We start from the raw sequence: 26,923 nt of genomic DNA, 5'->3' as shown, positions 1-26,923 counted from the left end.
ATTAAAGCTAAAAAAAAAGCAACATCTCACAAGCCAACAGACAGAGAATCTTTCATACCTGTTGGTAAAGATTTAAATGCTCATTAAAGGTAGGCAAGAATCTTGTCCTTACATTTGATAAATAAATTCTATGAAACTGTAACAGTGAATTAGTATAAGTAAGTTCAGATTTAAAATTTTCCTGTTGCATAATTTATATAGATCACATAGAAAAAATAAGAGCCAGGGAGAAAAATAACACATATTATATGCCATTGTTTAAAAAATAGAAAATAGTCATATTTTGGGGAAAGAAAAATAGTTTTCAAGGACAGAAATGGTTAAATATTTTCTTCCCATTTTTCTTTAGTTCCTTTTTCCCTTTTCACATCTCTAATCACAAAGTCAAAAGAAAAAAACAAAAGGTTAAAGATAAGGTGAGCTAGGTGTATCAAATGGGCAATCCTTACATTCCTCCCTCAAACAAAAAAAAAATGACCCAATTCAACAATTTTAGGTAACTTATTTATGTTATATACAGTTAGAGAATACCCTAAAAGCTGTTTTAATCAACTGACTTAGAGACACAGAATAAACAAAATTATGTTCACTGTGGAGCATACCTCCTTGGAAGATGTCATTAATGCTTTGACAGAAGTTCTAATGTGTTTTACATTTCAAGTTACTACATGGCTATGGGCTCAAAGATGGGCTAAATGCCAAGTCATTTAAAGCACATTAAGTAACATAAATCTGTGCCAACACTGTTTTACCTCATCACTACACTTTCTAAATGACCTAACAATGCTCTCTATCAGACTTCTTGAACTGAAGGTTTTAGGAATACATTCTGTTCAAATATACCTTTAACTCTACCTCATTCTAAAAAGAAAATAACTTTCACTTAATAGTTATTTTAGAAGCATTTGGAAGCATACAAAAAAGAAAATATACTTACAGATTGTATATCTTGTAATGGTTTTTATGCTTTGAATCCAAAAACCTTAAAACAAAACAAACAAACAAAAAGCCACCATTAACAAAAATGAGCTAACATTTGAAATTACATTAATATTGAGAAAAACCAAAAGACAGATTCTATTTTTCCTAACCTCAAATAGCATTTAGGAGAAATAAATAAACTCCAATAAATATTCCTTCCTTGGGTTAAAACTAGCAATCAAGTTATTCTTAAATAATTATTACATTACACAGATTTATACAATCTGAAGTAAAGCCATAGCTTTTCATAGGTTGAATATTTTCATAATCAGCCTACCATATTAAGAGATAACTTTCTTAAAGGGTAGTATTAGCATTTAGCTAGTTACCTAATTCATACAGATTTGCAAGAAGTAGTCACATGCAAGCAAGTAATCTTAAAAATAACCCTGAAAGCCATCATTTTTTTCAAACTAAAAACTGTTGATATTTGAAAGATGTAAGTAGAAACTATTAACTCTGTAATAGTTTAAACTATTACAAAGTTTATTAAGAACTTTCACATATATATTCTCATTTGATGCTCACAAACATCTGAGATAGAGCTTATCCATATTTTACAGAGGGAAGTAGGTATCAAAGAAATTACTGAACTTGACCAAAGTCATATATAGTTAATAAGTCAAAGAATCAAGACTAAAGACCTCTCCCTCAAAATAGTTAAGAAACTAACAACAGCAACAACTACAGGCAACACAAGAACTTATTATATGCCAGGAACTATGTTAATTAAGTACATTATGTATATACATTTGTTTAATCCTATGAGGAATTAGAAAAGTATAAGTCTGGGGAAATATCAGGATAAATAGAATAAAAAGACAAATGGAAAACAGAAGGTATGATTTTAAAAGATTTAAAGTCCAGGAGGTTCAATATATGAATAGGAGTTCCAGAGAAAATAATAGAAAAGCACAGAAAATTCAAGAAAAATAGCCAAAACTGAAGGACGCAAGTTTCCAAACTGAAGGACACAAAGACTATCCACAAAAATTATGAAAATAGACCCAAATAAAGGCATTCATATCATAGTGAAGTTCCTGAATATTGAAGAGATAAGCATTAAGACTTTAGAAGCTACTTGAGAGGAAATAGATTTCATAAAAAGAATCTGGAATCATGACATCGCCCTTTTTAATGGCAACACTAGCAGCTAAAAAAATATTGGGCAAAACTTTCTTACTCTGAGGGAAAATTATTCCATACCAAGAGAGACTATAAATCAAGTGTGAATATATAATAAAGGCATTTTTAAATAAGCAATGTCTCAAATAATTTTGCTTCCTGTATATTCTCTCTCAGGGAGTTACTAGAAAATGTGCTACACCAAAATAATGATGGTAAACCATGAAAGAAGATGACAAGTTCCAGGAACTGAAGAGTCAAACTCATGAGAAGGAAAAAGAATGATGGTGAAGGAACATCTCAAGCAGACAGCATTACATCAAGCCTAGAGAACAACTAATCCAGATTAAGGCAGACCAGAAGACTCCTAGAGAAAATAAATCAATGCAGTATCAAATGTGCTGAAACATATTGAGAGATTTATATAGCTGGGGGCAAGTTTAGAATGAATTAAAGTTAAGAACATAGAAACTAAAGTTAAAAAGAAAGAGGGGGTGAAAGGGCGGAAAATGAGTTGTAACTCCAGGAAAAACAAAACATGCAAATGATAGCTTTGCTGGGTAATGTAGTGTAGGTCCTTGCTTTTCATCACTTTGAATATTTCATGCCAATCCCTTCTGATATGAAATGTTTCTGTTGAGAAGTCAGCCAGCAGTCTTATGGGAGCTTTCTTGTAGTTAATTGTCTCTCTTGCTGCTTTTAAGATTCTGTCTTTAACATCTGCCACTGGAATTATGATGTGTCTTTGGGGTTCATCTTGTTTGGGACTCTCTGCACTTCCTGGATTTGTATGTCTATTTCCTTCACCAGGTTAGGAAAGTTTTACATTATTTCTTCAAAAAGGTTTTCAGTTCCTTGCTCTCTTCCTTCTGGTTTCCCTATGATATGAATGTTGGTATATTTGATATTACCCCAGAGGCCCCTTGAACTATCCTCAATTTTTTTTAAATTCATTTTCATTATGCTGTTCTGATTGGGTGTTTTCTGCTACCTTGTCTTCTAAATTGCAAATTCAATCCTCTGCTTCATCTAATCTTTATTCCTGTAGTCTTCATTTCTGACTGGCCCTTTATGTTTTCTATCTTCATTTTTATGTTTCCTATCTTTTTGTTAAAGTTCTCATTGAGTTCATCTACTCTTACCCTAAGTTAATTGAGCATCTTTAAAACCAGTGTTTTGGCCCAGCCAGTCATAGCGGCATGGTTGAGCATCAACCCATGAAGCAAAAGGTCCCTGGTTCAATTCCAGGTCAGGGCACATGCCCAGTTGTGTGCTTGATCCCCAATACTGGGTATGCAAGAGACAGCCAATCAATGTCTCTCTCTCTCATCAATGTTTCTATCTCTCTATCTCTCACCCTTCCTCTCTATAAAATCAATAAAAGCATTTAAAAAACAACAACAATACTGTGTTCTGAACTCTGCATCTAATAGATTTCTTATCTCCATTTTGTTTAGTCCTTTTTCTGGAGTTTTGCTGTTCTTTCATTTGGGAAATGTTTGTCTCCTCATTTTGGCCGCCTCCCTGTGTTTGCTTCTATGTATTAGGTTGAGCTACTACATCTCCCAATCTTGATAGAGTTAGCCTGGGCACAAAATCTCCTTGGTCACCTGAGCTGAGTACTTACTTCAGGTGTATGTATCTCTTCGTGTGGACTGTGTGTCCTCCTGTTGTAGTTGAACCTTGTTTGCTGTTTGTACTTCAGTGAGAGGGATTGATTCTCAGGCTGACTGGCTGTGAGGAATGACCACGGTTATAGCAGAGGAGTTATTGTGAAGAGGCTAACCCCATGAAATAGGATTTGCTTTAGTGGGGCTCTAGTGCCTGCAGAGTCTGCCATCTGTATGTGAGATGGGTGTGTACTCTGGTGTGGTCGGAAGCTGGCCAATATGTGTGTTAGATCTGGGAACTCATGGGAAAATGCTGCACACCCTTTCACTGTCTCTTTTAACCTCTTTATTTTATACATTGTTATACATTTTCAATTTGTAGTTTTGGACTTTTCTTTAAACTGAGGTAAAATTCACATACATTGAAATACACATATCTTAACCCTTTGCGGTCGTATTAAATTTGGACATGGGTGTCGTACTGGTCGGAATTAATTTCCATTGAAAGAGCAGTGATACACAACATGCAAGATTATGAAGGATAAATAAGATTTATTAATTCTTTTTTGGAACTACGTCACTACTAGTAGAATCACTACAAACGTTATCACTTTCTACGTCAGAGTCAGTATTCAAGGTGCCAAAATAAAACTCTTCATCGTTACTTTCAGATTCTAACTTTCTTTTTGCCATTTTGGAGTATTATTTTGAAATATCTTAACAAGCGATAATGCCTAATTACAGTTAAACGTAATTTTTAAAGCTTTAATCGAAGTTCTGCGAAGTATCTTCGAAGCTTGTCGATTTCTTCACTCTCAAAAGGCAACTTACTCGCCACGGTGTTTTGCATGGCAAGTGTGGAATGACTGCATTTGTTTATATTGAGTTTCGATATCTCCGATTTGTCGGGGCAATGTTTTGGTTCGTGACAAGGTCGCTTAGACACTTAAGAGCTTTCAGAGAAATTATGAACTGATACATGAATGAATAGAGTTAAGATTCATACGGTTCCTTGCTGTGGTGGCTGAGAGCAGATATACGACCGGAACGATAAAAAAGCTTTGTTGGCTGAGAGTAGACAAACGACCACAAAGGGTTAAGGGTACAATTCTATGAGTTTTGTTAACAACCACCCCAATCAAGATAAAGTACACTTCCCCCACCCCAGAAAAACTCCTTCATAACCATTTGCCCTCAAAACTACACCAAACTCCCAGGTAGCTACCAATATTCCCATAAATTAATCTGGCCTCGAATTTCATATACATGTAATCATATAATATGTATTCTTTTGTATCTGGCTTTTCACTTAATCTAATGTTTTTCATATTTTTCAATTTATTCCATATATCAATAATTCATTCTTTTTATTGTACTATTTCATTGAATGAATATAACACCATTTGTTTATCCATTTTTCTCTGATGGATATTTAGGATGTTTACAGTCTGGAGTTACTATAAATACAGTACATAAACATTCTTGTGCAAGTCTTTTGGGGGACATATGCTTTCATTTCCTTTCATTAAATAATAGCTAGGAGTAGAACTGCTGGGTGATAAGAGTATAAAGGGTAGATATATGTTTAACCATATGAAAAACCACTGAATAGTTTTTCAAACCAATTGTACCATTTTACAATCCTACCAACATTTCAAAAGCATTCCAGTTGCTCCACTGTCACATCAACATTTGGTGCTAGTTTTTGTTTGTTTGTTTGTTTGTTTGTGTATGTGTTTTTTTTAACCCTTCTAATGGGTATGATATAGTAACTTGTTGTGGTTTTAGTTTTCATTTCTATTATGACTAATGATGTTAGGCTTATTTTCATTGGCTTATTAAACATTTGTAATAGCTTCTTTTGTGAAATGTCTATTCAAGTCAATGGTTCTTTTTCTTCAAATGAATAATGTCTTTTTATTACTGACGTATGGGAGTCTTTTATATATTCTGTGTACAAGTCCTTTGTCAGATATATGTATCATAAAAATTTGCTCCTGTTGACAATGTCTTTTCCTTTTCTTAATGTCTTAATAATCAACAATTTTAAATTTTGATGAAATCCAACATACTAAATTTTTCTTTTGTTTAGAATTTTGTATCCTCTCTGAGAAATCTTTCCCTGCTCCTCAAATTCATAAAAATATCCTCTACATTTCCTTCAAAAAGCTTTATACTTTTAGTCTTTTCTCAGTATTTTAATGCGCTGAGCGTAATTGGAATGACCAAAACAAGCACAAATTCCTTGGAGTGAATATAAAATTTAGAAAACAACTCATTGCTACTTGCCATATCTTTCTCCATGGGTTGCTTTTGAGAGAAAGTGAGTAAGCAACAAATGATATGCAAAAAAACTTTCTCACAAAAAGCATACAATGTAAATGTGAGCAGGAAAAAAAGGTCTTTTGGAGGGTCAACAGTCCATTTTTAGTTCATTCTAAGTCTGGTAACTTAAAATTTTTAATCTAATACATAAACCAACGCTACATTAATAGGGATATACACATATCATTGCCCAGCTCCAGGGAACACTATCCACATTTGGCAGCCATGCATACATATTAAATTGGAGTCTAGAGGATAAGCTACATACTAAAGTGGTCATATTGGTTATCATTAGTTTTCAGAGACGGAGATGGAGGTTTTCACAAACTCACTTTCAACACTTCTACAATTGTGTTGAAAACATAAGCATATGCTACTTTCAAGAGAAAAAAATGTTCTGTCCTATTCTATTTTCCAAGAGTACAGAATTGAAGATTATCCTATCTAATAAAAGAGAAACATGGTAATTGGCATACGTCCGCTACCCTTCCCATTGGCTAATCAGGGTGATATGCAAATTAACTGCCAGCCAAGATGGTGGCCGGCAGCCAGGCAGCTTGAAGCTAAAATGAGGCTTGCTTGCTTCAGTGATGGAGGACTCCAACGTTCCCCACCTGCCTTGCCGGCCTCTCAGCTTGCAGTTTGAAACATAGTTACAAATATAGAAGCTAAACAAAACCCCAGAAACCTGCTTTCATCGAGCCGGGATCTTAGAGCTGGAGTTGATACAGTTTTCGATTATAGAACACAAACAAACCAGATACCTGCTTTCAGCAGCAGAGGCCTAAGAGCTGGAGCCAGAGCTAAAGCTGGCCCAGAAAAAAGATAAAAAATAAAAAAAGGAGCAGTTGGGAGCTTCAGTCACCCACCAACTTGAAAACAGCCCTCAGCCCCTCACCCAGACTGGCCAGGCACCACAGTGGGGACCCCCACCCTGAAGGGTGTGTGACCAGCGGCAAACAGCTATCATCCCCTCAACCAGGCTGGCCAGGCACCCCAGTGGGGACCCCCACCCTGATCCAGGACACCCTTCAGGGCAAACCAGCTGGCCCCCACCCATGCACCAGGCCTCTATCCTATATAGTAAAAGGGTAATATGCCTCCCAGCACCAGGATCAGCGGAGCTGCAAGGCCTCCTGGCACCGGGATCAGTGTGACAGGGGGCAGCGCCCAAACCCCCTGATCGCCCTGCGGCTCTGTGTGTGACAGGGGGCGGGGCCACAACCTCCCTATCCGCCCTGCTCTGTTCGTGACAGGGGAAGGCACCCCAACCCCCTGATCAGCCCTGCTCTGTGCCTGATAGGGAGGAGCTTCCCCAACCCCCTGATCGCCCTGCGGCTCTGTGTGTGACAGGGTGCAGCGCCCCAAGCCCCTCCCCATGGGTCCTGCTCTGAGTGTGACGGGGTAGAGCCATAACCTCCCCATGGGCCCTGCCTTGAGTGTGACAGTGGCGGCGCCCCAACCCCCTGATCAGCCCTGCTCTGTGTGTGACAGGGGGCGGTGCCCCAACTCCCCTATCGGCCCTACTCTGTGAGTGACGGGGGAGCTCCTCAACCCCCTGATTGGCCCTGCTCTGTGCATGACAGGGGGGAGCTCCCCAAACCCCTGATGGGCCCTGCTCTGTGCGTGACAGGGGGGAGCTCTCCAACCCCAATTGACCCTGCTCTGTGTGTGACAGGGTACGGAGCCCCAACCCCCTGATGGGCCCTGCTCTGTGCGTGACAGGGAGCAGCGCCCCAACCCCCTGATTGGCCCTGCTCTGTGCGTGACAGGGGGTGGCACCGCAACCTCCCCATCGACCATGCCTTGAGTGTGATTGGGGGGTCGGCCCTACCCTGAGCATGACTGAGGGTGGCATCGCAACCTCCCGATCCGCCCTGCTCTGTGCATGACAGGGGGCGGCGCCCCAACTCCCCAATTGGCCCTGCTCTGAGCCCAACCAGGGGCTGCACCTAGGGATTGGGCCTGCTCTCTGCCACCCGGAAGCAGGCCTAAGCCAGCAGGTCGTTATCTCCCGAGGGGTCCCAGACTGCGAGAGGGCACAGGCCGGGCTGAGTGACCCCCCCTCCCCCAAGTGCACAAATTTTTGTTCACCGGGCCTCTAGTATATATATATATATTTAAATTAGAAAAAATAAGAGACAGAGTTCTTCAGAACAGAGAACTGAGAGACTGACCTAAGCCATTATGCTCAATTAATATTTTGACAAAGGAGGCAAAAGCATACAATGGAGTCAAGACAGTCTCTTCAATAATTGGTGTTGGGAAAATTGGACAGATACATGCAAAAAAAATGAAACTAGACCACCAACTTACACCATACACAAAAATAAACTCAAAATGGATAAAGGACTTAAATGTAAGATGGGAAACCATAAAAATCCTAAAAGAAGCCACAGGCAGCAAAATGGTAGACATTTGTCGTAGCAATATCTTTACCGATACAGCTCCTAGGGCAGAGGTGGGCATACTTTTTGACTCGAGGGCCACAATGGGTTCTTAAACTGGACCGGAGGGCCAGAACAAAAGCATGGATGGAGTGTTTGTGTGAACTAATATAAATTCAAAGTAAACATCATTACATAAAAGGGTATGGTCTTTTTTTTTTTTTTTTTTTTAGTTTTATTCATTTCAAACGGGCCGGATCCAGCCCGCAGGCCGTAGTTTGCCCACGGCTGTCCTAGGGCAATGGAAACTAAGGAGTAAATAAACAAATGGGACTACATCAAAATAAAAAGCTTCTGCACAGTGAAAGAAACCATCAACAAAGCAACAAGAAAGCCCACTGCATGGGAGAATATATTTGCCAATGTTATCTCCAATAAGGGTTTAATCTCCAAAATTTATAGGGAACTCATAAAACTTAACAAAAGGAAGATAAATAATCCAATCAAAAAATGGGCAAGCCCTAGCTGGTTTGGCTCAGTGACTAGAGCATTGGCCTGTGGACTGAAAGGTCCCAGGTTTGATTCTGGTCAAGGGCACATGCCTGGGTTTCGGGCTCAATCCCCAGTGGGGGGCGTGCAGGGGGGCAGCAGATCAATGATTCTCTCTCATCATTGGTGTTTCTATCTCTCTCTCCCTTTCCCTTCCTCTCTGACCCAGTAATCCCACTTCTAGGAATATATCCCAAGAAAACAGAAACACCAACCAGAATGGATATATGCAGCCCTATGTTCACAGCAGCACAGTTTACGATAGCTAAGATTTGGAGACAGCCTAAGTGCCCATCAGCAGATGAGTGGATTAGAAAACTCTGGTACATCAAATATCACATGATCTCACTCATTTGTGGAATATAATGAGCAATATAAACTGATGAACAAAAATAGAACCAGAGTCATAGAAGCATCGAACAGACTGTCCAACCTATAAGAGAAGGCGGTGGGGTGAGGGGGGGTAAGAGCTCAACCAAAGGACTTGTATGCATGCATATGAGCATAACCAATGAACACAGATTTGGGGGGGAGGGAGGGGAGGTGATGTGCTGGGAGGGGTGGTGGCCAAGGAGAGATCAATGGGGGGAAAAGGAGACTTATGTAATACTTCAAACAATAAAGAATTTAAATTAAAGAAAAAGAAGCAGAATTCTTTTTATGTGGCAACAGTCCTCCTTGAGAAATAATTAATTTTAATGAGATTCCTATTTATAAAGATTCCTGAGGCTTTTCTTAATTACATCTTCATCCATACTAAACCTATCTTGAGGACTTTTAAAAAAAGTATTGGCACACACTATCACAAAATCACAAATCTGGGTCAGAAAGGATAGCCAACAAAACAGAATAATGTGTTAAAATGCTGGATATGCTATCTTTTTACATCCCTCCTAGAGACTTTAGCCATAGAAAGTCCATTCTCTAATTTCTCGACACTTCTTATGTCACTTTAGCTAGGTAACTATAATGTATACTCAAAGCAAACTTTTTATTCTCTTTAAAATTTTAAATAATATATTTAAATAATATTTATTATATGCACAACTGCTGAGAATTTCTGCTTACCAATTTTTTATTTTTCTATGCTCCATTTAAGAAGTATTAAGAACTTACTAAATAGTCACTGGATTCCTTAAAAATCATTTTTTAAAAATCACTTCAGTTCTAGAAAAGTATTAAGATAATCTTTCATAAAATTAAACATCCTACAAAGTAACAGTGATTGAAACAATACAAGGAAATACAATAGAGATGGCAAATAGGCATCAAATTGGTGGTGGCTTATTGAGATGCAACAGTCAGGCTATTAAAACAACATCGAGGTTGGAGACTGAGAAAGAATATCATGATTGATTAGCAATATCTGTCATTAATGAGAGAGAAAACATAAAAGTTTTCACCCTATTTGCCATTTATAGAGAAAATTAATACAAATTTATGGGTAAAATTCAATAAAAAGTAATTTTGAACATGCTGAAAGGTATCCTTTAAGAAGAGGAAGAAAAGAAAAAGGTAAAGATATAAATTATGAACAAATACACATCTATCAACAAGTGAATCTAAAAATCAAGTGAATAATTTTTTAAAAAATACATTTTATTGATTTTTTACAGAGAGGAAGGGAGAGGGATAGAGAGTTAGAAACATCGATGAGAGAGAAACATCGATCAGCTGCCTCCTGCACACCCACTGGGGATGCGCCCACAACCCAGGTACATGCCCTTGACCGGAATCGAACCTGGGACCTTTCAGTCCGCAGGCCGACGCTCCATCCACTGAGCCAAACCGGCTCGGCATGAATAAATAATTTGATGAACAGAATAAACTGGTGAATATAATAGAACCAGGGGCATAGAAATGGAGTTTCTCAGGGAGGAAGGGATGTGGGGGTGTGGGAAGAGACTGGACAAAAATCATACACCTATGGATGAGGACAGTGGGGGAGGGGGGGTAAGGGCAGAGGGTGGGGTGGCAACTGGGTGGAGGGGAGCTATGGGGGGGAAAAGAGGAACAACTGTAATAATCTGAATAAAGATTTAATTAAAATATATATATATTAAAAATAAGAAAAAAATTTGGTACATTTACACCATGGAATACTATGCAGCTGTAAAAAAGAAGGACCTCTTATCTTTTGAGACAACATGGAGGGACCTAGAAAGTATTATGCTAAACAAAATAAGCCAGTCAAAGATAAGTATCACATAATCTGACTCATATGTGGAATCTAAAGAACAAAATAAACTGATGAACAAAATAGATCCAGAGAGACATAGAAGCATGGAACAAACTGATGAATCTCGGAGGGAGAAAGTAGGGTGATTGGGGGGGGGGGGGGGCCGGGGGGGGAGATTAACCAAAGAACTTATATGTATACTAGAGGCTCACTGCACAGAATTAGTGCATGGGTAGGGTTCGTTGGCCTGGCTGGTGATCAGGGCCAATCAGGTCCCCTGCCTCCGCACCTCCTCCTTCCCTCACCGCCTGTGTGCCACCACTGTGCGGTTCCCCGCCTCCCCGCCTCCTCTCTCCCTTGCTCCCTCAGGCCCCACCATGCCGGTGGTCGCCCGCCATGTTCTGCACTGCCCCCTGGTGGTCAGCGCACGTCACAGCGAGTAATTGAACTCCCGGTCGAACTCCTGAGGGGACACTTTGCATATGAGACTTTTAAATATACAGATGTGTATAACCCATACACACAGAAAATAGTGTGGTGAAGGCTTGTGGGGAGTGTCAAAGGGTGGAGAGGGTCAATGGGGAAAAAAACTGACATCTGTAATACTTTCAACAATAAATTTTTTAAAAATAAGGAGAGAAACAAGAGGTAACACCCATGATTGCCTTAATGTCTGCTCGAAGGCTCTTTTCTGACACAGCAGAAAGAAATGAAACAAAGGTTTCACTGAGGTAAACAGGGTTCTGGGGTGCTAAAGCAGCCAGAATTTATAGAACAGGGCAGCAGAAAAAAGGGGATAAACAGAAAGGGGTTATCAGAAGTCTGTATGGAAATTCACCTCAGGACCTTGGCTAAGGGTTGGTCTGCATATATGCAGAATCTGAAAGTATAACAGAGATGACACTAGAGATAGCACAGTACTGGGAGGGGTTTTCTGGCCCAGCCAGAGTAGAGAGATTTCACTGAGAACTTCAGGAATTCAGTTGGGACCCCAGAAAGGCCACACCTCAGGAGTAAGACAAAAGAGAAAACTGAAATAGGCCTGCCTCAACAAAGAAAACTAAGCCTCACAGTACCAGAAGATTAACCGTTAATTTAAATGCCTGCTAAAATAAAACTCAGGTATGAAAGAAAGCAATAATCCAGAACCCTTAAATGAAGTATCAACCCATAATTCCTACAACATATCATCCACAACATTCAACATATAGTTAAAATTTACTAGTCATGCAAAGCAGAAAAACATGACCAATGACCAAGAAAAAAATCCAAAAGCAGTCAATAGAAACTGACTCCAAGACAAACCAGATGTTAGAATCAGCAGCCATGGACTTTAGAGCAGCTACTATAAATACATACAAGGAGGTAAAGGAAAATGATTACAGTAAGTGAAAAGCTGAAGTCTTAGCAGGGATGTAGAAACTATAAAGACAGAATTCTAGGCCTCAATGTACAATATCTGAAAAAAAAACAAACTACTGCATGGTCTCAACAGAAGATTGGAGACTGTAGAAGAAAGATGTAGCAGATTTATTTTCCAAAAATGATTCCATCTCCCATCCCACATGCTCTTCAAACAACATAACCTTAACACTTCTCCCATCAAGTGATAGAGTCTATGGTTCCTCCCCCTTGAACCTGGGTACACCTTTGTGATTGCCTCAACCAAGAGATATGGTAGAAGCGACATTAAGTGATTGCTAAGGCTAGATCATAAAGATGCCATGCACCTTCCACCTTGGACTATGGATCTTGGCACCAAGTTGCCATTCTGTGAGGAAACTTGACTATGTGGAAAGACACCTTGGAAAGGCCAAGTATAGGGGTTTCTGGCCAACAGGCAAATGAGGACACAGACAACAGCCAGCATTTACCAGACATGTGAGTGAAAACGCCTTTATATGACTCAGCCCCAAACTTGCTAACTCATCTCTAATCACTGTCTTCCCAACTATAGAGCCCCACACATTATGGAGCAGAGATAAGCCATCTTCACCACACCTCCTCTGAATTCCTGACTCACTAACTGAATGTATACGTATATGTATCCTCTAAAATACACACACACACACACACACACACACACACACACACACGTACTGCTAAAAATTCTATAGAATTAAAATGGAATACCTAAAAATATTCTATTAACTCCAAAGAGGAAAGAAAAAGAGGAATGAGAGTGAATGAATGAGTGAATATCACACAACTACATAGAAAGATGGTAGACTTAAACAAAACATTATCAATAATTACATTAAATATAAATGGACTAAACACTCCAATTAAGAATGTCAGTGATTACAGAGCAACTTCAAAATTGACTTTGATTATATATGAAATATAGTAAATGTTTACATATTCTGGCTATACAAGTTGGAGCACTCTACAGGCAAAATAATATACTATTCAATGTTCACATCTATAGAAGATTACATTAATCAAATGCTGGCTCTCTATACATTACCACCACGCTACTGAACTACTCCAATAGAAGGAAAAGGGTCTGAGTTGCAAGGTAAGTTTTATATTGACTCTGAAAAGGCCTAAGAAATTCAGTTTTACTTGGTGAAGTTACTGTGGTAGATCAGGGTCTGATCCCCTACCTCTTTAGACCTCATCTTATCAGCATTTTACTGGTGCTTTTTTTCAGGGACAAATTCAAATTCATGTTATATAACTGATTTATAAATATCATAATGACCATAACCAAAATATATTAATTTACTTGAAAAACCCAATTGACACTTTGAACTAAATTATTCATATCATTATCACTAGTTCAATATCTCACCACAAGCAGACCTTTGAAAAGTGAAATCAGAATGCTGCTGATTAAATGTGGAATCAAAAGAAAAGAGTTAAGGTAAATGAAGCTATTTTTAACAGACTAACATTCTGATGTTTCTATCTCCACAACAGGAATGGTCTTGTCAAAAATATGAAGTTCAGCCCGGCTGGTGTGGCTCAGTGGTTGAGCATCGACCTATGAACCAGGAGGTCACAGGTTCGATTCCTGGTCAGGGCACATGCCCGGGTTGCGGGCTCAATCCCCAGTAAGGGGACATGCAGGAGGCAACCGATCCATGGTTCTCTCTTATTATGGATGTTTCTATCTCTCCCTCTCCCTTCCTCTCTGAAATCAATAAAAAAATAAAAATAAAAATATGAGTTCATTGACTACATTCATTTTCTTTCCCTTGGCCATACTTTTTCCATGTTTTAATAATAACTAATTGATCCTTCATTCCACTGAAAGGTTTTATGTAGACAAACTAGATATATTCCACTGGGTTAAATCCAAGTGTTACTGTAAAGTCCAAGAGTCATTCTGTTTCTTAAAGGTCAATTTGGTGTACCTTTGCTTGGCATTGGGACATACTAATACTAAAGTTTGTATACTAGTCATCAGAGCTTTGTATCATTTTCAATGGCTTGGGAAATTGATAAAAATTCATCTGACAAATATTTATTGAGCACCTGCTATGTGACAAGCACTACTGTAGACAGAGGGCTAAAAAAAAAACCCAAGTCTGACAACCACAATCCTAACAACAAATGGTTCTAGCAGCTTGAGACAAACCCAGCAGCAAACCCTCTTTTTAAGGTATCCAGTTAAGAAAATAGCCTAAGGCCCTGACTGGTCTGGCTCAGTGGATAGAGCTTCAGCCAGGGGACTGAAGGGTCCCAGGTTCGATTCTCGTCAAGTGCATGTACCTTGGTTGTGGGCACATCCCCAGTGGGGAGTGTGCAGAAGGCAGCTGATCGACGTTTCTCTCTCATCAATGTTTCTAACTCTCTATCCCTCTCCTTTCCTCTCTGTAAAAATATCAATAAAATATATAAAAAAGAAAATACTCACTTTAAAAAAAAGAAAGAAAATAGCCTAAGGACATTGGACAGCTCCTACTAATCCAAAAATAGGTAAAAAAAAAAAAAAAAAAAAAAAAAGGAAAAAAAAAGAAAACATTTGAAAAGAAAAAAGCAGCCCTGGCCAGTTTGGCTAGTGGATAGAGCGTCAACCTGCGGACTGAAGGGTTCCAAGTTCGATTCTGGCCAAGGGCACATGCCCGGGTTGCGGGCTCTATCCCCAGTGGGGGGCGTGCAGGAGGCAGCCAGTCAATGATCCTCTCTCATCATTGATGTTTCTATCTCTACCTCTTCCTTCCTCTCTGAAATCAATAAAGAAATATATTGTTTAAAAAAAAAGAAAAGAAAAAAGCAAAATAATTACTTACATTTTTCTATAGCTACACTATTTGGTAACCATTTATTTCCTCTGCTGAATTTATGTTAAATCAACATTTGCTCTTAGAACTCTAACATACCTATAAAGGCTACTACTAAAACATAAAATTGAATTGTTTTTCTTTTCAAAACTCAAATAATCTCTGCTTTAATAGTACCATTAATACAGACAAGCTCCAAATATTCTAGTCCTTAATTAACTATTTTCTCCTAGTCATTTTCAGGATCTCAGAATTAAAATTAATCATCTATTACAAGGAAAATAAAGTATCCTGTTGAAAATCGTACTTTTAGCTCTTGCCTGCTTTCTCCTGTTACCTTGAGTTAAATAAAAAAGCAAAAATAAGAGCTGTATATTAAATTCTGCTTGAAGATAGTGATCCTCAGTACTAGAGGGAAAAGAAACAAGTGACCTATAACCCACTGAAAAAATGCAGAAGGCTATTAAAAATATGAATAAGAAACTGCCAAACATCTCTCCAAAGAAGTTGTATCATTTTGCATTTTTTTACCAACATGTGTGTGAATTTCAATTGACCTACATCCTTGCCAACCCATTAGACCTTTAAGCTTTTAGCCATCCCAGTAAATATGAAACAGCATCTTACTGTTTTAATTTTACATTTTTGCTGACTTATTTTGAATATCTTTTCATATGCTTATTGATCGTTTATATATCTTCTTTTGTAAATGCTTCTGTTCACATATTTGCCCTTTTCTTCTTGGAGTTGTCCCCATGAATTTGTACGAGCATCCTTATACTGTGTGGAATTCAAGTCCTTTGTCAGATATGCATTGTGAATAATTCTCCCAGACTATGGTTGCTATTTTATTAATGGTATCTTTCAAAGAAAAGAAATTTTAAATGTTAAGAAAATTTTAATTTGTCTATTTCTTCTTATAATGCTTAATTTTGTATGTACTAAGAAATCTTTGACTAAATCAAAGGTCATAAAGATCTGTGTTTTTATCTAAAAATGTTATAATTTTACATTTTACTTTTATATTTCTATGTATAATCCATTTTAAGGATATTTTTGTCTATTATGAGACGTAAAGGTTAATTTAATGTGCATACTGACATCCATTTGTTTCAGCAACATATGTTAATAGGAGTATCCATCCCTTCCCTAGTAAATTATGTTGGCACCTTCATAAAAAAAATGTATATGTGAGTTTGTCTGGAATTTCTATAATGTTCCACTAATCTATGTCATATGATCCAGCAATTCTACTCATAAGTATTTAACCAACAAAAATGAAACCATATATCCACAAAAGTCCTGTAAATGCATGCTCCCAACAGCTTTGCTCATAGTAGATCCACACTTAAAACAGCCCAACTGTCCATCAGAGGTGAGTGAATAAATCATATCATATCCATAAAATAGAATAATATTAATCAATAAAAAAATTATTGATGCAAGCAACAACAGGGATAAATTTCAAAATTATTATGCTAAGAGAAAGAAGCCAGACACAAAAGAGTACATACTATATGACTGCATTTACATGAAATTCTAGGACAGGCAAAACTTATCTACAGTAAGAGAAAGCAGATTTATATATTTCCTAGAAACAGGATTTGGGGCCTGATTACAAAGAGGCAAGAGGAAACTTTTTATCGTAACAGAAATGTTCTAAATCTTGACTGTGGTGATGTTTACATGGGGTGCATATATATGTCAAAAACTCACTAAACTGCACATTTTAAATGGGTACATTTTATTGCATATAAGTTATAACTCAATACAGTTTATTTAAAAACAATTTGATATCAATTTGTAAAATGCAACCCACTTCAAAAAAATCTCAAATTTATTTTGATTAATATCAGAGATAACAGAAGGAGCACATCATCTTTGGGAATTATAACTTTTTAGAATGAAAAGCAAAACAGCATTGTCTAGAATACCACAGTCCAAAAGGCCTTTCCACAGTGATGAAAATGCCACTAGCCACATGTAAATACTGAGCATTAGATACGGACCGGCCGGCGTGGCTCAGTGGTTGAGCATCAACCTATGAACCAGGAGATCATGGTTTGATTCCCGGTCAGGGCACATGCCCAGGTTGTGGGCTGGATCCCCACTTGGGGCGTGCAGGAGGAAGCTGATCAATAATTCTCCCTCATCAGTGATGTTTCTTTCTCTCCCTTTCTGAAATTAATAAAAATGTATTTAAAAAAAAGAAATGTGACCTAGTACAAATGAAAATGAATAAATCTATTTTATTATAATTAATTTAAATTTAAACATAAATAGCTGCATGTGGCTAAAAGCTACTATATTGGAAAGCACAAGTCTAAAAGTTATATAGGTATGAAAAAATCCACTGGAAGACAATATATATGCCTATTAGTAAGGTAATAGAAATTGGTATATTCCTGGAAAAGAGCATAAAACTGAAACAGAGGAAAAGATACAATAACTGGGGTCTTCAAAATTGTCGAAATATTTTTAACTATATGCAGTTTTTAAAATCCTTGATATGCTTAATTTTCTTTTTTCAGTAGGTTAATAAAGAAGGGAACTACAACACTGGGCATATTTCGAACTAAGAATGAAGAACAAGTTTGAGTGCAAATGCCAGGAAACGGAGAAAGTGCTCATATAATTTTAGAGTTCACGTCAGAGAAGGGAGGAAATACTGGCGTAGTTAGATATGATACAGATCAGTAAAACGGATTTGAAAAGCTTCATTTAAATAACAGGCTATGAATTCATAACTCAAAAATCAAAAAGGAAAGACTGTAACTAAAATTCTGTATAAACAATTACAAATGGCCCACAAAAGAGGAAAAAAACAAAAGTTACCTAAGAAGACCAATCAACATAGCTACAAAGAATTTACCCACAAAGTTCAGATTTAAAAGGTACATATAATAACTAGGTGGGGGAAAAGGAAATAATCACAGATGAATATAAAATAGTGTACATAAAAGAACATAAAAATTGTAAATACAAGAGAAAGGGCTTGGACTTGGGGAAATGTTTAGACCAGAAAGAACAATAAACAGGGCAGAATTCCACAAGTTAGACAGCTGTGTAATGCTAGAGGCAGAAAAAGAGCAGGAAATTCCCTTTTCACTTCCATCTTTGCTGTCCAAGAGAATGTTGCTCTGATTCATATTTGTAAGGAGGGTGATTTCAAGAGTGGTGAGTGAGCAACATTTCTCTAAATTAAAAGCATTTTCTAAATTGCTACTTAAGCAAGACTGTTTCTTAAGGATGTTTCTTAACAAACATCAACAGAAAAATCTTTGATATTCCATGATTATATATATTTGTAAAGCAGATAATAAGCAATTAATAATTCAAAACAGAGATAGTCCGCCAAGCTCTTTATCACTGCTTCATCTGAATCTTATAAAATTAAAATGGCAAGAGATGCAGGGCATTATAAAAATGTCTAAAGAAAAAGTACCATTAATTTTCTTATTTTTCAAAGAGATCATAAAAATCAGACAGGGCGGGGGGGGGGGGCCTTAAAAATAAATAAATAAATCAGTTGAAGATAGGGTCAGTACACACCTACAAACCAAATATGTAAGGCCAATAAACATCACAAAGTTGCTTACCCCCCAATTGAAGAAATGTACTAAAAAGTCAAATTATAACAAATTGCAAAAAGTTTAAGTTTGATAATATTCAGTTTGCCAAGGTTGTGAGAGGACAACAACACACTGTTACATGTTGGTGAGAATATAAAATGATACCATTCTTGAGGGTAAAAGTTTAAAACACAGACCCACTGGTCCCAGCAACTCCACTGCTAAGCATTTACCTTAAAGATGTACTTGCAAAAGGATACCAAGATAGGCATGTGAAAAGGTTTTTAGAGCACTGTTTTAAATAGCCACAAAGTGGAAACAACCCAAATATGTATCAGAGGAGACTATTTATTATGGTATGATAAAATGGAATAAAAAACAGCCAATAAAAGAACCAATTATATCTTCTTGCCAACATGGAAAATTCCTAAGTATGTTAAATAAAAACAAGTAAGATGCAGAAGAGTATGCAGTATATTCCTTCCCATTTCTTTTTCTTAAAATGCAGGTATAAGATGAAGACAATTTTTTAAAGAATATATAAAACTTTTAATTACAAATATCTTTGGGAAGGAGGTTTGAGGATAGGAATTGTAATGTAGGAGAAATTTGTAAAGGATATTGTCATCTTTAGGCTGCTAAGCATTTAAACAATTCCAATTTGAAGAGAATTTCAAGAAGTGAGAAGCAAATACTCCCTTCCCAATCTTTCTCTCAAGTGTGCAGGCCAGACCATGTAGGTCTTCCTGCTCTGGACACTGAGTCCTGGTAGTGAGAATAAGGTACAGAGAAGTCAGAGATTATTCTAAGATCTCCAGAGCAGTCACCAAGTATATATATGAGCAGTCACCAATACCCAGTCACGGAAGCGGTACCTGGGACAGCATGCGTCCAAGCAGCAATGTACTAAGCAGAGACTACTCTTACTGTAACCTCTTGGCCATGTCTTGCTTCCCTTAGCATCTCAATCTTCAAAGTTTGGGTCTCTAGTTATGAGCTATGAACTACCTAATATTTTTCAAAAAATTATTTTCTGATTAAGTTAGAATTGCTTTCAGTCATGTGCAACTAAGAACACTGACTTCTTTCCTTTACAGTATTTTCCTATAGGCTTTGTGTAAGGACTTTTTTTCTTTTTGCTTTGTTTTTATATTTTTTTAGTGCGGGTTCATGAAATCATATTTTTGGTGTGCTGCCTTTAACATTTGAATTTTATGGTTTCTTATCTAGCACTTTTGGGCACCAGTAAGACTAGCAGGAGAATAAACAATCTATTTAAAAGAAAATATCACAGCATTTTTAAAAAGGAAGGAGGGTAATTTCTCTTAAAGAACTTGAACATTACTCAGGGAAACATTCACTGTGGCTGCCCCTCCCACTTCCTCCTCCCTCCTCCCAAGGATTTCATGCCCACAACTGGCTCACTGCCTCATAAGTTTGATACAATGGCAAGGCGGAAAAAAGCAAGAAAACAGCATTTCCAAAAGGAAATGAGAATATTTAGCTGTAGATATTTGGAAAGTAGAGACAAACACTTAAACAAGAGCAGAGAGGTAATACCCACAAAACTTGGAAAATCAAGAAGACAAATCTTTCCAACACAATTATGCCTTACTTTAAAAAATGTCAATGAATTAAAATCTTTATTCATTAAAAAGTTGTGAGAATAAACATTGCCTTCATATTTTCAGTCTTTACATTTCTCAGAGAATTTCTATGAAATCGTTCTAAATAAAGCTGCCTATTGTCAAAATAATATATAAGCATATATATTCCAACAGATATAAAAAGTTTGATTTAAAAAATTAGTCGATGGAAGATGGCAGAGCAGGAAGCACCAGGAATCCATCTTCCCACCTAGACAAAAATTGTACTGGCATAACTGATTAACTATTTTAGAATTCTGGGGTCTGTTTCAAAGCTTGTAGCTTCCAGGGGTAGGCTTGGACAGTAAAATCACAGTTAATTTCGGTCAATTTCAATTCTTACTATGGTCCAGCTCCTGACCTGAACACCCTCTTCCATCCCTCCCTCATACCCGGCAGGCAGCCATGCAGTATTCCTGGAGCATCCTGCACCAGCATGCGGGACCTTGTCCCCCAAATACTAGGGATCTGTGCTCCTTCCTATCCTTGACTTCTGCCTCTGACTGCAGATGTGCAGACACAGAAGACGACTATCATTATAGCAATCCCCACTGACGGAAAAAGCTTCCAGGGGATTTTAGATCCACCACCTCGTTTTTTCTTAAAATTTTCCCCTCTTCCTCTTTTGGGAGACAGACACTTAAGAAGGATGACATTCATTTATAAGCTTTCAACTCCTTTAGATAAATACCCAAAGGGATGCAAATTCTTGAGTATATGGAGTCTGTTTAGTTTTGTAAGAAACCACCATCTTCCAAAGAGGTTGTATCACTTACATGCTGTAGGTTTTTTAAATACTGCCATATTGTATAGGAAGCAGTCGTTTTGTATGTTACACACTGAATGATTCCACCTATATCACATTCTTAGAAAAGTCAAAACTATGGAGACCGGAAAAGTATCAATAGTTGCTAGAGGGACAGATGAATAGGCGAAGCACAGACCACTTTTAGGGCAGTCAGACTACTCTGTATGATACTATAACGATGAATAAACATCATTATAAATTTACTCAAAACCCTAAAATGTACACCACCAATAGTGAACCCTAATGTAAACTATGAACTCTGAACAATAATGGATATGTCAATGTAGGTACATCAATTACAACAAATATACCATTCTGGTGGAGGACAATGATAATGAGGGAGGCTATGCATGTGTGGAGGCAAGGGGGTGGGAAATCTCTGTCCCTTCTGTCAATATACTGTGAACACAAAATGGCTTTAAAAATAGTCTATTTAAATAAATAAATAAATAAATAAATAAATAAATAAATAAATAAATAAATAGCACTCCACAACTATATGGACCAAATATGATATGCCATGGTAAAGACAAAGTTTTTCCTCTACTGTCAACAACAAGACAGGAGGCCTATTTTTGCCACTTCTAATCAACACAGAACTAAACATTCAAGCCAGAGAAATCAGGCAAGAAAAAGATATCCAAATTGGAAAGAAGTAAAATTATCTATTTGCAGATGACACCACAATCTTAGATGTAGAAAACCCTAAAGATTACACACACACACACACACACACACACACACACACACACAAATGTGTTAGAATAAATACTCAGCAGAGTAGCAGGATATAATATTAACATACAAAAATCAGTTGCTTTTCTATACACTAACAAAGAAAAATTTTTAAAAAAAGAAAAATTAACAAAACAATTATATTTAGAATAGCATCAAAAAGAATAAAATATCTAGGAATTAACTTAACTAAGGAGGTAAAACACTTGTACACAGAAAACTATAAAACACTGTTGAAAAAAAATTGAAAAGATCTAAATAAATATATAAAAATCCCAGGTTCATGGTTTGGAAGACTTGCTATTGTTAAGATTTCCATAACACTCAATACAATCTACAGATTAACGCAATTCCTATCAAAATCTTTAAGACTTTTTTTGCAGAAATAAAAATTCCATCTTAAAATTCGTATGGACTCTCAAAGGACTCTGAATGGCCAAAACAATCTTGAAACAGAAGAACAAAGTTGTAGGACTCACAATTACCAATTTCAAAATTTGGTACAAAGCTACAAAGTATGGTATTGGCATATGGATAGACAAGAGAGCCCAGAAATAAACCCTTTTTATATGGTCAAATGATTTTTGACAGATGTGGCAAAACCATTCAAAAGGAAAAAGACAGTCTTTAATGGAACTGGGAAAAGTGGATATCTACACAAAAAGCATTAAGTTGTACCCTTAACTTACACCATATTAAGAAATGAACTAAAAGTGGATCAAAGGCCTAAATAAAAGCCCCAAAAGTATAAAACTTTTCAAAGGAAACATAGAGGAAAAGCTTCATGATGCTAGATTTAGCAATGATTTCTTGCACATGACAGCAAAGAGACAGGCAAAAAAAAAAAAAAATAGATAAATTGGACTGCAGCAAAATTTACAACTTTTGTGCATCAAAAGACACTATAAGAAGGCAACCCACAGAATGAGAGAAAATATTTGCAAATCACATATCTGATAAGGGATTAATATCCAGAATATATTTTTAAAAACTCCTAAAACTCAAGAAAAACCAAGCCATCCAAACAGGCAGGCAATTTCAATAGACATTTCTACAAAGATATACAAATGGTCAATAAGCACATGAAAATATGCTCGAAACCATTTATCATTAGGGAAATGAAATCAAAACCACAATGAAATACTATTTCACACTCACTTAAAAAATTATTAAAAAACAGAAAATAGTAAGTGTTGGTGAGGATGTGGAGAAATTGTTAACACTTTTGTATTGCTGATGGGAATGTAAAATGGTATAGCCACTATAGAAAACAATATGGTAGAGCCTCAAAAAATTAAACATAGTTACCATTTGATCCAGCAATTCCACTGCTATAGGTAAACTGAAACAAATTGAAAGAAGGGACTCGAATAGATACCATTACACCCATGTTCACACCAGCATTATTTACAACTAGAGGCCCAGTGCATGAAATTTGTGTACTGTGTGTGTGTGTGTGTGTGTGTGTGCGCGCGCGCGTGTGTCCCTTATCCCGGCCTGTGCCCTCTCGCAGTCTGGGACCCCTCGGGGGATGTCCTGGAGGGATTGGGCCTAAGTTGGGGCTCTCGCAGTCCAGGACCCCTCGCTCCTTACCACCTGCCTGCAGCAGAGGTAGGAGAGGCTCCCGCCACCACTGCTGCACTCGCCAGCCATGAGCTCGGCTTCTGGCTGAGCAACGCTCCCCCTGTGGGAGTGCACTAACCACGGGGGGGGGGAGGGGGGGGGCAGCTCCTGCATTGAACGTCTGACCCATGGTGGTCTGTGCATGTAATAGCGACCAGTCGTTCCACCATTCGGTTGTTTTGCATATTAGGGTTTCATTATATAGGATAGTCTAAAGGTGGAAGCAACCCAAGTGTCCACTGACAGATAAATGGATAAACAGAATACAGTGGGGCCTTTACTTACAAGTGTCCCGACTAACGAGTTTTTCGAGATACAAGCGGTCTCTCAGCCGATTTTTTGCTTTGAGTTGCGAGCTAAAATTCGGGTTACGAGCCAGCTTCAGATACCCCACCGCTAGTTGGCGCAGCGAATGTCACAGTGAACGCCACAACTTCAGCCCAGCATCATGTGTCTCACTCGTTCACTTTTGATTTGACATAAGAGTAATTTGAGTTACGAGCTCCGTCACGGAACGAATTAAACTCGTAAGTCAAGGCCCCACTGTATGGTATATACATAAAATGGAAGGAAATTCTGATATATACCACAGCATGAATGAACCTTTAAGACATTATATGCTAAGTGAAATAAATCAGTCACAAAAAGACAAATATTGTATGATTCAACTTATATACAGTACCTAAAATAGTCAAATATGTAGTGACCAAACAGTGGTTACCAGAGGCTGGGACTAAGGGGAAGGAGAGTTACTGTTTAAAGGGTACAAAGTTTCAGTATGAGATGATAAAAAAGTTTTATATTATAGATGGACAGTGATGACTGCACAACAATATGAATGTGCTTAGTGCACTGAAGTGTCACTTAAAAATAGCTAAAATGTGGCCCAGCAGGTGTTCCTCCATGGTTGAGTATCAACCTATGAACCAGGAGGTCAAGGTTTGATTCCTGGTCAGTGCACATGCAGAGGATGTGGGCTTGATCCCCAGTAGAGAGGGCATACAGGAGGCAGCCAATCAATGATTCTCTCTCATCATCGATGTTTTTATCTCTTCCTCTCCTGTCCACTCTGAAATCAATAAAAATATTTATTTTTTAAAAGGTTAAAATGGTAAAATTTTATTTTACATATATTTTATCAGACACACACAAAAAAGTTTCTCATTTCCAACTCTATTCATCCATCTTCAAAGCCAAATTTTTGCTTCTCTCCTAAAAGCAATCGCACTCAACTACTCAGATTCTTTTTCCTGGCATTTAATTCAGCATTTCTATATAATATATAGTATCATGCTGCATCTTATAGATTTACTAATTACCTGCATATTTTCTGCCATGGTAAAGGAGACTTACAAAACCAGTAGAACTCACACACACACGTTTCACTCCTCTTAATCCCCCTTAATAGGTAACATCACGATAGTGGGTTAAATCAACCAACAAATACTAATAATTGCTTTCTGTTTCTAAGTCACCTGTTTTACTAAGACTCTCTTGCATAATTTCCCCAAATATTTAAATATCAACCTATCAGTTCTTTTTCTTTCTTCCCCTGAATCCCTCTATCCTGCTGCTCCAATCAGAGCTGGTTGCTCGTCTGCTTGTAGCACAGTTGTCATCGTGGGACTTTTCTTTTTCGCTTGAGTTGGATCTTCTCTTTACTGAAGCCCTTTTATTTTATGGTTTATTCCCTTGTTTATCTGGGACGTATCTCCTAGTAATCTCCTGAGAAATGTTACATGGATATATTCTTTTTAATCTTTTAGCATCTTGTTTTCCTACTTTTGCACTTGGTTGGTAGTTTATATAGATACAGAATTCTAGACTGAACATACAACTTTTGAAGTGCTGTTTTCTCCATCTTCTATCTTTAATTCTACTGCCAAGAAGTTAGATGCCATTCATACTCCTTAAACCTTCCTAATTGAGCCTAAAAACTTCTGAAACATTCTCATTATTTCTGGTGTTTGAGAAATTTCATAATAATTTGCCTGGTGATGGCCTATTTTCATTTAGGCCTATATACAAATATATAGGTATTTCCAATCTGGAAACTCAAGTCCTACAGAAATTTCCTGGTATAATAACACCAGAAAAGACCTTCCTTGATGATTTCCTACATGAAAGAAGAGGTCAAAGTTGTTATAAAGGAAAAATGAAATTGATACTTTCCTCTAATTTCTTTTGAATAATTTCTCTATATAATCTCTAAACATTAAATCCTCTAAATAATCTCCTCTCAATTCTTTTTAACTGAATAGCCAAAGGATGATAATGTAGGGGTAACAAAAACATTTCCTTTTTATTGAAAATGGACATACTTTAAGGTTGATTGGAAAGATCAACATATAATTAAGAATATTTGAAAAATGTCTTCAATAAGAAAATTGCATAAAACAGGAAAAAAGATGAACTCTTAAATCTGTAATCAGCTGCTTGTATATGAATAAAAACTGATAATATACAAGATAATGGATAATGTTTTTTTAATCACTATATCTCAGAAAACTGAGCTCTAAGCATTTCCTTACAATAAATATGGGAATCTTTTCATACCTAAAATCTTTCCAATAAAAGAGAAGGAAGTAAATTATTTCCTACTAATTCAAACTAGGGGGAAATATTGTTATATGCATTTTTTCATTTTTAGCATTTCCAAATTATGCTCCATAAAACACAATTTAGAAATATGTTATTTAATACACAAAAGAAAAGAGACAAGGAGGAAAGAAGGGAGGAAAAGAAGGGGGGACAGAGAAGCATATAATAATTTCACTTGAGAATCTACAGTAAGAAAGCCAGTTTACCTCTTTAAACCTACATTTCCCAGATGTTAATAGGTACAGAACAGTTCTCGGGCTATGTCTGTTAAACACATGAAGTATTAATTGGTTAAAGACTGCTTAGATCTATAGCAGATAACATATAAATTAGGTATCTTCAGTATTAGCCTGAGAGATAAGACTAACATACATATCAAAGAATAATCAATTATCCGAATAAAACATTGTTTCATATTACCAGCTAGTGCTAGTCGGAACAAGAGTCTAGTGGCAAGAAGGGAGATAAAATGTGGTAGTAAGAGGAAAAAAAGACAAACAGTCTGGGAAGAGTTAGTTCTTCAACTTCCCTTCTATGAGCTGTCCTTGTCCTG

The 26,923-nt window shown here is 37.2% G+C and overlaps 1 protein-coding gene across 1 annotated transcript in view; it reads right to left on the bottom strand.

The window, feature by feature from the left end:
- The window catches only part of PTEN (phosphatase and tensin homolog), an 84,442-nt gene that overhangs the window by 29,625 nt on the left and 27,894 nt on the right, over window positions 1-26,923 (bottom strand). The window contains exon 3 of the mRNA XM_081105331.1: window positions 938-982. Coding sequence (XP_080961457.1) covers window positions 938-982 — 45 coding nt within the window. The remainder of the gene's footprint in view (window positions 1-937; window positions 983-26,923) is intronic.

The sequence above is a fragment of the Myotis nattereri genome (genome assembly GCF_964212035.1).
Source record: "Myotis nattereri genome assembly, chromosome: 13".
In the NCBI taxonomy this organism is placed as follows: domain Eukaryota; kingdom Metazoa; phylum Chordata; class Mammalia; order Chiroptera; family Vespertilionidae; genus Myotis; species Myotis nattereri.
Note: the sequence above shows the minus strand (reverse complement) of the source record. Positions and strands in the feature narration are given on the sequence as shown.